Here is a 12,782-nt window from a genome sequence, read left to right as displayed (position 1 = left end):
CTTTCTGATATGGTTTCTTTATCGTGACAGGAAAATAAACAATGCAATAATAGGAGGAGTGAAGATGAATCCACCGAAAGCCATCCTTCGGGAACAAGCATTCTTCAATGATGAACCCAAAAAGGATATATGCTAATGGTCCATGTTCTTGAGTGAAAGTGGCTGCAACTGCAATGTTCGGCTGGCTGGTTAGTGGATTAGATTCATGGGGAAGTGGAATGAGGCCACATGCAGCCAAAATTCTTCCCTAAATATTTGAATCTCTGTGTCTTCTTATGCACTAACTTGCCCCCACAACCCACATATATAATGGGATGATGAATATTTTTATATATAAAAAAATGGATATCTAATAAGTTTGACTAAACAACTAGTAAAATTTCATGTTTTTTATACCAACACATTCCTGAGGTAATTCTATTGAATTTATATTGAGACCATGCCTTCATAAGTAAGATTAATCAGACATAAATATGTTAGGTTTTTTTTTTAATTAAAAAAAACAAATATTAAAATGTAAGAATAAACATTACATGCTTGTTATTTACCAAGAGGGAAAGGAAGAAGAAGAGAGAAAGAACACCACATGTTTAATTGTTCTTTCATTTGTATTACTCTCTTGTAATCTGGTGTTTCATCCTGCAAGTTGTAGATTCTTGATTGCATCTCTATGAATACTGTTGCTAATAACTTACTTCAATGTCCTACTCTGATGCTACAGTCGGAGTTTGGAGTGAAGAAACATCATCTTCTATAATTGATGAGAAATATGTTTCTTTTTTATGATTTTTTAGTGATTTTTGTTGCGTTATTGTATCAAAATTACTAAATGATCCATAAAGCCTTTTTTCTTTTTTGCCCCTTTGTCTCAAATTTTCAAACTTAGTTTAGGATTATTCAGTTGTCTGTTGATTAGACGGATTCTGTAACCCAAGCTACCGTTGACTATCTTTGGATATCAGTTGCGTGCATAAAAAATATATATATCTTCATTACTGGGTTTTGAACATTTTGCTTACTTAATTGCCTGTGGTTCACCTGCTATTAGAAAAATATAGCTTGTCTATAAGATTATGGCTCATCTCGCCATCCATGGTTGTTAGGCTCTCGCTGTCTAAATGCTTTGTTTGAGCCACCTTGGAGGCCTGTTATCAGGTAGATTTAGATAATAGGTTGTCAGGGTAGCCTATACTCCAGATTAAATATGAAGGAAGCTTCAGGTGTCTGTGTTTCAAAGAGACCCAGACAGGATTTCAGAGTTCTTGAGGTTGCTCAAAGTAGTTTCAGACAGGCTCATCATCTGTTTAGCTGTATTTCTGATCAAAATCAGAAAAGAAGCATTCAGGAAGTAAGCCTGATTGCTCAAGATACAGTAAATGAATTCAGAAATCTAGTTAGACTCCTTGATGGATCAGAGCAGTCAGGGTGTAAAAGGATCAGGAAAGGTCCTTTGCCACATTCTCATGATATAAACCCAGTTGAATTGATGGATAGTCCCAACTCTGTGTCTAAAAGCCCTGACCACAACTTTTCTCAACCCAATAGGCAGCTATTCCCTCTTCAGAGTATTCAGTCAACTACTTCTTTGATCCATGCCAAAAGTATCGACTTGTATAGGGAAAAACAGAAGACTAAAGACAACGTAGACGTCAAAACTAATTTGATCCTGGGGTTCAACCTTTCCCTCTTACAGCCAAGCACATCCTTTTCAAGTTTAGATGGAGGTGGCAGGATAATTCATCATTCAACATCAGAAATTCTTCCTTCTCAAGATGATGCCTCTATATTTTCCAAGAGCAAGAGCGGAGTGAAAAGTGAGGAGAAATGCCTAGCCTCAACCGGTGGATGTCACTGCTCAAAGCGAAGGTAAGTCCTTGTTTTGATTTGTCATGTATTCTATGTATACTAATTTGTTTCTTTCTGAATTGACTTTAAATAGTGAGGAAACTATGGGATTGTGATTTTTGGAGATACTCCTTTTGAGACTTTTACTTCATGTTATGATGATAGTTTTCATGATATCATCTTGTACTTGATTTTGTTCAAGAATCAAAATGTTTCCATCTGTTGTCGAGGAAATATTCTAATTCCATCTTCGATGTATTATCCAATAGGAAATTGAGGGTCAAGAAAGTAATTAAGGTCCCTGCTTCAAGTACTAAACCAGCTGACATACCTCCTGATGATCACTATTGGAGAAAATATGGACAGAAGCCAATAAAAGGATCTCCATATCCCAGGTACTTTTCCATCCTGACATTGCCTTCTGCCAATTCTCATTCGTTGCTGGGAGAGGGAAACTTCTGAGATTATTTTTTTTCCCTCGCCCTGGTTGCAACTAACTTGATTTAGTTGTGTAGAACTTTAAATTCATTCTTTCCCTGTATTCAATTAACCCAAAATATCACAATACAAAATCAAACAGGATAGACTGGACTAGCTCATCATTTCTCTTCATGCTTACCATCTGTGATTTATGAAGCTTGAGACAAATTATTACTGTTTTCTTCTTTTCGCACCCAAAGCAATGTCCCAGACAAAGCCGTACTTGTATTGGCAGTCACAGGTTCACATGTTTGCGTATCTAAGAGCAAAGCTACCTGGAGAAGTTTTATTGCTTACTAACATCTTTCATTCTTTGGTGTCAAAGAAGCTACTACAAATGCAGCAGTACGAGGGGATGCCCTGCGAGAAAACATGTAGAAAGAAGCTTGGAGGATCCTACCATGTTAGTTGTGACTTATGAAGGGGAACATAATCACTCCAAAATTCAATCTCCCAATCCCGACATCATGCTTCATATTTAACAATAAAAGCAAACCAAAGGACACCCGTATTTTCCAAGCTGGAACTGATCGTGCACCTGCAAGCTAAGGTTCTTCCGCAGCTTCATGTTTCCTTAAAAAGAGATCATGTCACTCCTTTAAGGCTCGTTATTTTTAACTTTAAGTCTATATGCTTCTCCAGCAATGGTTTTGCAGGTCTACTTGTATATATGCACTCTCAAGATTTCCTAATAAAGGTTGAATAATTTGCTTTATGCATGACTGATTGATTCTAGTTTGGTTTTCCAATATCTTTCACTTCAAAAGAAAGACTCAACCAGGAGTTGTCTTGTGCCTTCAGAAATTTACCATGAAAATTCATCTTTTGAGCCTTATTTTGATTGTTTAGCTCCTATGTCATACCTGCACAGTGCTTGTTTTTCAGGAGCTCTCAATCTCATCAGTATTCCTCACAGCACACATAGCTTGATCAAGCATCAAATGCTTGGAGAGTCTCTTTTGAAAAAAAATCTTATAATGCATACTGACAGTAATTTAGAAAAGGGCCACACGAATCCTCTGGCCCAACACAATTTTTGCCACAAACAGACAAACCTTCATGCTTTTCTTGACTCGTAGATCGGGTACTTATTCAATAATCTGGCCACCATCTTTTACGTTTCAATACAGAATTTGGTTTGATTTATAATGCTCAAGGTACATGACTGCATGTCCACAATGACAAGACAAGCAAAAATGAGAATGGCTAGAAAAACGACTTCTCCTCATAGTAGCTCAGGTGGGCTCCAAAAGATTTGCTCAGGCCCAACTTGTACTGTCCCCAGTAGTTGAGACCTCTTCGGCACCATTTTCCACTTTCCTTGAACCAAGAAAGTGAAAATATAACTAAGAGTTTGGTATTCACCTCCATGTTAGAGCTCTCCATTTTCTGAACTCGGTTTCACATTATATTTTGTTTAGAAGAAGTGTTGCTACGCCAAATAATTTAGATTTAACAAGTTCGGGATGCCTGCGCAATATTCTAGGTTAGATTCCAAGCTAAGTTACAATGCAATAACGTTAACTAAAGACTAAAGGAAAGAGTTGATATTTATTCTAAAAAGTAAAAAATATATACACGCGTTGGGTAGTTTTTTTTTTTACTTTAATTGTGGAAAAAATGATATTTGTATAAAAGATAATGATTTAGATTTTGAGAAAAACGATAAATTTTAGTCAAAATTCTCTTTTCTTATTAATATTTTTTATTTAGAAAAATATATTTTTTAATAGTAGTTATTAAATAAAAACTAGGGGTAATTAAAATAAAAATTATATTAATTTGAGGTAAGAAGTAAAAAAATGCATCTCATTAATCAAAACTTCCTTTTTTATTCATTTTTTTCTTATAAAAATTATCTTTTTTTAATAATTATTTTTTAAAATTAAAACTTATCATAATATTAAAAAAAAAGATTGAATATCAAATATTATAAATCGATAATTTTAGCGTTAAATATAAAAAATATAAAATCCAAGAAAACCATATAAAATATTTACAACAAAAAATAATTAAATAGATATTTTATTTGCATTAAATATACATGAATGAAATTTCTTTAAAAACAAACTAGGCATATTAGGTTTACATATATTTATTAAAAACATAATCGTTAATATTATCATAAAAAACTCTAATGTTATTTAAAATTTATTTCATAATCAGATAATTATTTTAATATTATTTTAATAAACTTATTTAAGGTCAATGCAATTATAAAATGTAAAATAATAAAAATAAAACAATTAAAAAAAAGATCATACACTATTTGGCTGGAGAGGCTAGCATGCATGTTTAGCCCAAAACTATCAAGCCCATGTGTTTTTGGGCCTGTAAGGCCATGCCCACGCAATTAGGTTTTTGTTAAAAGCAATGGATGACGTTTCATCCACTTCTCTTTGTTTTTCAAAATAGTGCAGATGACATGTCATCCATTGGAATAAATGATGTGCCATTTATCTGAAACATTTTCTAGCCACCAAAGCTATCTCAATAACTGGAAAATAAAGGTTCAAGTTTTTTACATTAAAATTCAAAATTTCAACTATTTTTGACACAAGAATATGAAAAAAAAAACTTAGGTTTTTCTTAAAAGCAGTGGATGACGTTTCATCCACTTCTCTTTGTTTTTCAAAATAGTGCAGATGACACATCTTCCATTGAGATAAATGATGTGCCATTCATCTGAAACATTTTCCAACCACCAAACTTATCTCAATCACTGGAAAATAAAGGTCCAAGTTTTTTACCCTAAAAATCAAAATTTCAACTATTTTTGACACAAAAATATGAAAAAGCCATCATATTAACCTCTAAAACCTCATTACTAAAAAAACACATTTTAATTGGACAAAAGACTCAAGATCAAACAAAAAAAATAATTCAAGCCTTGATCTACTTTGTTAGGCATCATTGAAGGCAAAAATCATCTCTATTGGGTTCATATCTTAAAGATGAATCTACAAATATTAAAATTATAGTTATTGATGACTAGAATTTTACCATCCAAGAAATTCCTCTCTTTTTTTTCCCAATAACTCTCTCTTTCTTCTCTAGATATCTAGGGATTGAAACACAAGAAAAATAAACTTATGGGCCAAAGCATAAAAAGTCAAAAGATTAAGGACCAGGAATGGAAAAATAAAACTAAAGGGATAAAAGTGAACATGTCCAAGCCATTTGAACAAGGAACATATAAAGAGGGTCATTTTTTAAAATTCCAATTTGTCATAACTTGTTTTTTACCCCATTTCCAAATGTAGGTTTTTAAATGAAAAATACTAAAATGTTTTTAAAAAATACATTTTCAATGCCATTCAGTCAATTTCCTGTCATTTTATAATTTCTTACTATTTCGCTTATTGTTTTTGTATTTAAAAATTTCCTAAAAATGAAAAATAAAAGGAAAGGAAACAACAACAAAAATATTAATGACTGAAATGATAATCAAGTACAAAAAAAGGGATCAAAATAAAATATTTTTTTAAAACCCTTCTCAAATCAATTAAAGGATAAAAGGATAAATATAGAAATAAATAAAAGAGAAAAAAAGATGTGAAAGATTGGAGAATGTGAGATAATAAGAGAGAATAAAAATGAAGGAGAGTATAAATAGAGATAGACCTACACATCAACAAAAAGGAGTGGGGAAGAAAAATTTTGGGTGAATTTTGAAAAAAAAAGTAAAGTGAAAGAAAAAGAAAAGAGAGAGAGAGAGAGAAAGAGAGAAATTAAAAGAAAAAAAATATTATTTAAAAAATAAATAAAAGAAAAGAAAAGAACATTTTCAACCCCAAAACTCTCTCTCTCCCGATCTTTCTCCCTTATTAAAGCTATCATTCTTATTATGGATTATCGACAGCTCCTTTATCCATTGGCCATAACATCGACCAACAGAGCAGACCAAGTTCTTGACCATCGTGACAATTATTGATCTCACTCACAACCTCACTTTTATGTAGCGTCATTAACAACCTCATCCTTTCTTGCTAAAAACAACATAATTGAAAACCACAACCAATCGACAACGACAACTCCATCTCTGATCATTAAGAAATAACATAATCAATGAAGCAATATACATAAAAAAAAAAAGAAAAGAGAGAAACCAATAGAGAGAGAAAACTAAGAAAGAAGAGGATAGGGATGTGGGAAAATCAAAACTTAAAGTGTACTGATCTCTTTGCTCATGTAAAAGTGCATCTTATCATTGGCATAAAGAGGAAGAGAAAAGAAAGCTACAACTAGTCAGCCAAGAAACACCACTAATAGAGGCAATATGTGTCGCCATGTACTTGTAGAAGTGGCGGCATATAGACCATACACTACAGTACTGCCTGAATCTCCACCTTTGTGAGCCTTGTTTTGGCAGCTTCAGGCAACCTTAATAACTTTAACTTTATTTATTTTCAATTACGTCCTTAAATGTTAATATAGTTGTATTTACTCTTTTCTACTTATATTTGCATCTTTATTTATGTTTGACTTGTCGTTAATCCAGCATTGAATTAGAGATCAATTTTATAAGAAAATAATTCATGTTTGTCATAGGGAACATCGATGCGAACTATATGTAAAAAGGGTTATGCAGACTAAAGTAGAAAAAGAATTGTCACCTTTTGATAACTAGAAACCCTAACTAATTTTTAAAGTTTCTAGGTAAGTTTCTTCATGTTTGTTTGTAATGATAAAGGTGTTTAATTTTTTTTATACATTAAGATTTTCCCTTGAATTAATGTATGTGTGTTTCTTATTAAAGATAAAATACTATTATAACCTAATAGTAATAAAGCTTAATCATTACTTTTAAAATACGGGTGTTAAATCTACAATAATGGTGAGCAAATGATAAACATATGCCTATTCAAGATTATATTGATTGAAACGGATCCAAAAACCACCACTCACACTTCTTGGATCCATATGGGATCACATTAATCTAACTCGATTTCCCTTGTCACACCAAACAAAGATATCCCAAAACAAGAAAACAAAAATAAATTCAACACATGATAATGGAAAATTTAAATTCACACTGATCCATTTAATTCTAGGTAGGTCTATGAATAATAAAATTACTAATACATGAAAAAATCGAAAGGAAGAGTACTTTTAAGCTACAATAATATAAGGCATTAAGAAATTTTATTATTCACTAATCAAAACTCTAGAAAAACCCTATGAATAATAAAATCATTAATACACAACATAACAAATAAAAATAACTTACCACTTAACATGAAAAATGAAAAAAAAAAAACATTCATACATAACTTAACAATTTAAAATCAATCTCAACACATCAAATTTCACACCAAGACTAAATTGTTACATCTGAGATAAACAAAAATCAATCCTGACCCTCCTAACCCCATCCAAGAGTATTGATTTCGACCTTATTCTACCATAAAACTAAATCCCTGGCGAAATTATAATTTCAGAGCTGCCACAAAATGGTATAGATCTCAACACTTCAAATATTCACACTCATTCTCCATAATCAACATGTTAAAAATTGTTCAAATCCAATATCACATTACAATAAAATTAATATCATGTTAAAAGTTGTTCTAAAATATAAAATAAAATGCATTAAGGTTTTGAAATCAAGAACTAAAATGAGAAAAAAAAATATCAAGAACCATTGGGGGGAAAACTATTCATTTCTAGTAGAAAAACAATAAACTCTCTAGATGAAAAGTGTTTCCCCCAAAAATTTTAGTTTATTAGGGGGTGATAAAAAGGCCAAAAAACTTTTTTTTTAGCTATGTAGGACAATTTTTGAAAGGGCTAGATCATTTATTTTTACTGATAAAAGGCCCCAAAATTATTTAGATTTAATCATAAAAGGCCCAATACTTTCTCCGGATCAAGGTGAGGGGGGTACTTACTATTTACCACTGACCTATCCCTACTCGTCCAAACTTGATTTTATTTTATTTTTCAATTAAAAATCCAGACTTGGTCATCTTTGATTTGAAAGTATTGAAATATCTGTGATAAAATAATATCTAGTTGCATATATTCTGTTTTAGAAGAATTTGTGTTGTACAAAACTAATGGGTTCTGAAAAGGTTCAGGGGGCATTGCTAAGTGTAATGTACAAAATTGAATCTTGAACTTGCGCAAATTACAGGTTGAGATTAAAAACACTAAATTTATATAGAAAATAGAAGTAAATTAAACCATAATTCTCCCCATTAGAACTCGTTCGTCTCTAAATCGTCGTATTCACAACTTCATTTTAGAAAAAAAAAAACCTCGTAGTAATTATTGAGACTCTCTTCCGCTAAAGAAAATTGTCTATTCTCCTATATTATTGTGGGCTTTGTTGATGCTACTAATTGCACTCCTGTAATCATTGGATACCCTTAATTTTTCATGAAGAATCTAAGGTTAAATCTTTACTCATGTAGTTTAAAATCCTCTGATCCACTTTGTGTCATTGAAGTCTCTCTCTCTCTCTTTTTATGAGAAATGATTTTTCAAGTGTGCTTCAAAGCTTATTTAACGATAAATAAAGATTGAAGTAGGAGTGGACTATGGCTTGAGTGGTTAATACTAATAGAAGATGTTCTCTAAAGTTAAGCATCATTTTACGTTGTTTCTTCTCAACCACTAGTGATGTTTAGCTTAGATGGTAGTTCCAATATATCATCTTCTCTTTAATCTTTTCATGAGTAACTTGCTAATGGTAATGGTATAACAACAAGGGTCCTTTTCGATCCACTCCATCATCCACGCTAGATAAAAATCATTTATTTTTTGAAGCTACCCTTTCTTCTATGTGGCTAATTATCATGAGCATGATTTTACGACTCTTCTTTCACTGCTAGAAGATGGATTTCATTAATTGGGTGCAGAGGTAGCTTTATTAAGTTTTGAGATTGTATACTCTTGTCTGAATAAAATACTCATGGACAATAAGAAACAACCCATCATTGTTGGACGAGAAGAAAAGATGATTTTGCTTTAAAATTTAGTATTTGTGATGGTTAATCTTGCTGCAAAATAAAATAAAAATTCTCGGAAGTCGCTTTCGATTGAGGATTTATGTACTGATGAAATAGAAAGTTTATATTTGTTGTAGTTCCTGCTAAACAATCATATCCCGGTATAAAATAAATTCGAAGAGAAAATAATCCTCTCTTACAATATTGTACATCTAGTGCTTCATCATTGTTTTTAGTACTTAGCCTTTCTTTAAAATACAAGTATGCGTGTCTCAGCTATCTCTGTCCGAGAAAGCAAACACCTTTTCTACCCTAAATACAATTCTTTACAATGTCCTGCATTTGCAAGGCCTTGTATTCCTTGTAGATGAAAAGAGAAGTATTATCTGTTAGAAATGTATCGATCGAACTGTCAAGTATTAATATTACAAGTTTGGATTACCTGACTCGGTATTGCCATAACTGGAGTTACCTGACTCAGTGTTGCAACTGGGTATCCTCATTTTCCATTTAGAGTTTAAAAATATGCAAGTGACTGGGTCGATGTTTCAAAATCAATGAAATGATCAGTTGACTGGATGACAACTTTTTATCTGATAGTTCAGAAATATTGGGGCTCCCAATAAATTGAAAAAGAAAAATAATAGTGAGAGAAATTGAAGTGTCTTCACTTTTAAGATAAAGTACACACACGCGCGTGCCTGAAAGCAACCACGCATGACCTCCATCCTATTTTCCTCCTACACCATGCCCTTTTATTTAGGACAGCTGCAAATAAAAAAAAAGAAAAGAAAAGGGAAAAGAAAGAAAAAAAGAATGAAAATGTCATAAGACATACAAGAAGAGATCAAAAAAGAATGATGACAATACTATTGGGCTGACTGGAGTCGGAAACCATGATAATTTTGTAATTTACAATGATTGAGGAAATAACAAGAGAGATTTTTAGTACTAGAAAAGAAATTAACCACTATAATGCAACCTTATCTTTTATGACGTTGTATCCAAAACCTAAAACAATGATTATACAAGGTACTAATGAAGTGGTGAAAAACTTCAAATAAAAATTAAAGTTTTCATTCCTTGGATGATGAGCTTTACTCATCTTAAAAAACAATTCAAGAAATTCTCAAAGACAAGTCAATATGAGTGTAAAGGAATAGATATATAGAATAGAAAAAAAAAATAAAGTAAGGGTTAGGAAATATGTATCTTTCAGTAATTTCATATGGCTTTATGGATTTGAATGGCTTTAGCTCACTTTTATGACCTCTAGCTGGTTTTTCTGGTTATAAATTACTTCTTTGTTGTGTTTATAGTGATGTTATGGCCGGTCCAAATTGCCTCTACCATGAATGATTAGGTGTATTCATACATCTGGGTTTAGGGATTTTTTAATAAAGAGGAGATTATGCCATTGATGAAAATTTTAGTTTGGTTGGCCATGGTAGCTCTTGGTTGATGTGCCAAGCATAATATTGGTGAAAATGTCGATAATGGTTTGCTAGGGAAAGGTACCTACTATGCATATAAAAAGCATAGAAAAAATCATATGTATGCATAAAAGAAAAATTTAATAGGCCTTGCATTTGGTTTTTGTTAATTTTTCATGTAAATCTTTTCAATGTTTCTACAAGATAAAAAAAAAATTTAATTGGTTGCTTGTGCAAATACACAGTTTAGTAATAAATAATGAGTGTAAGATTAAGTTAGTCTTATGTATGAGATTAGAAATGTAGTTCATGGGTAGTCAAAGAGACTAAGAAGATCCTTAATCCTTATTGGATACAGGTGGTCAAGAAGATTTAGGGAAGGATCCCAATCTTCTTTTTTTAAATAATTAGTCATGAAAACCTATAGAATTTAAATGGAGACTTTTTTATGGAGATTTCATGGAGATATGAAGAAGCACTACTATTTTTTATTTGAAAGATTTAAAATATAGATACAATTTCTGGGGAAAAAATCTTATCTGAGGCAGTGCATCATGAAGATTTTTTCATGTTATTTTAGGTTGCATTTCCTTATTTTCAAATTATTGAAGGTGTCATCTGACAATCAATCTTTCTATCTCTTTTTATAGTGTATAATACTCTTCCGTGTCATACTCATGATCATTATGAAAGAGACAAAACTTATTGAGGTTCCTTGTGTTTGAACCAATTTTCATGGGAGGAGGGTGTTGCATAAAGTCTTTTTCCTTTATGGTGGCCAACACATCAGCATGTGTAATGGTAAGAGGTGTGGTCAGAAGTTCAAGGAATGTCAGGCAATTACGAATGTGCTCTTTGGTGTTTGTTCCCTTCTGATGTTCTGGTGGGAGACTGACAGTGTTGTAAAGATTCTACCTTTTAAAAATGATAGTGACCTTGCCTAGTCACACTGGCTTTCTATACTCGAATATGGTTCTCCATTACTTGTTTCATGTTCATAAAAGGAGTATACAAGTGTTCCTATAATAAGTAGTTATAGAATCCACTGATTAGGGTTTAATGGCGATGGATTTGAGAAGATTCTTTATACTTAGCTTTTCCTCATTAAGTCTTTAGAGATATGTCCTGGTACTTTCATCCTCTCATTGTATAATAGCAAAGAGCTCAGTTGTGATTTTTTAACTAGAATACTAGTGCTGAAATGAGAGATAATGATCATGAAAACCTAGAATGAAATCAAGATCAAGGTTATGATACCACAGCCCAACAAATCTATGAAAAGTTATAGGTAAAATCTTAAACATGGTATCACTCTTTGTTGTCACTAGTGTCGCACGTGTGCGCGCAACATTGCAATGTTGGGATCAAGGATTCATCATCTAGTTGTTTAGTTCAAGAATACTAGGAGACCTAGGTGGACTAGTCTTATTTGAAATTTTCAGGGTAAGAGACTAGTTTTGGCTAGGGAAGGTATTAGCAGCCTTAGTGCACCTTATCTAAGGTAAACTACATTATGTGATCTGGATATGGTTTAAAGATGTTGATAATTTCTTAACTGATGGTCTATTTATGGCTCAAAATGAACATTAACGCTCATGAATAAATCTGGCCTTTCAAATTTATTACGGGATTGTATAGCAAGATAAATTCTTATAGAAAGAATTTATGTAGATGCCCTGACAGGGTTCACCTATCCTGAAAGGTGAAAATATTTTTCACAACTTATAAATTGTGATGAAAAAACCAATATATGATTGATTCATCCAATTAAATCACCCAAAAAACAATCAAGTCTCTAAACTTTAATTTATTCCAATTAACATTTAAATTGACTTCAAAAACTGATTTTTCTTGTAATCAAATCCTTAATAAAATTAATTAAGCCTTCCAAAATTCTCATTGAGTCTTTACCTATCCAAATTTTTATTTTTTTACCCCAAATAAAAATATTTTCACTAATAGGGCCCCTTTTTAATCAGAACTGGGTTGTTAATTTTACCAAACTTATACATTTTGGTTCTTAAACTTTTTCACTTGTCATTTTGGTCATTCACCATCAACTTGGGCAATC

General features: G+C 32.0%; 1 protein-coding gene across 2 annotated transcripts; it reads left to right on the top strand.

Moving 5' to 3' along the window:
* Positions 1-508: 508 nt before the first annotated feature.
* LOC133701186 (probable WRKY transcription factor 17) lies at positions 509-3,040 on the top strand. 2 transcript variants are annotated; one of them, XM_062125028.1, is made up of 3 exons: positions 509-1,866; positions 2,115-2,240; positions 2,654-3,040. In XM_062125028.1, the coding sequence occupies exons 1-3, from the start codon at positions 1,205-1,207 to the stop codon at positions 2,805-2,807; spliced, it is 942 nt and encodes a 313-aa protein (XP_061981012.1). In that variant the 5' UTR covers positions 509-1,204; the 3' UTR covers positions 2,808-3,040. The 2 variants fall into 2 exon arrangements, with proteins under 2 accessions (XP_061981012.1, XP_061981004.1); XM_062125020.1 differs by having other exon boundaries at positions 512-1,866; positions 2,651-3,040.
* The last annotated feature ends 9,742 nt before the right edge of the window (positions 3,041-12,782 follow it).

This window comes from Populus nigra, chromosome 1 (genome assembly GCF_951802175.1).
Source record: "Populus nigra chromosome 1, ddPopNigr1.1, whole genome shotgun sequence".
NCBI classification, from domain to species: Eukaryota; Viridiplantae; Streptophyta; class Magnoliopsida; order Malpighiales; family Salicaceae; genus Populus; species Populus nigra.
Note: the sequence above shows the minus strand (reverse complement) of the source record. Positions and strands in the feature narration are given on the sequence as shown.

Excerpts from the sequence above, each read along its gene's own strand:
- LOC133701186 (XM_062125020.1), top strand. The coding sequence starts at position 1,205 with ATGAAGGAAGCTTCAGGTGTCTGTGTTTCAAAGAGACCCAGACAGGAT. Across the intron at positions 1,867-2,114 it reads TGTCACTGCTCAAAGCGAAG|GAAATTGAGGGTCAAGAAAG; the intron begins GTAAGTCCTTGT and ends ATTATCCAATAG. Across the intron at positions 2,241-2,650 it reads AAAGGATCTCCATATCCCAG|AAGCTACTACAAATGCAGCA; the intron begins GTACTTTTCCAT and ends TTGGTGTCAAAG.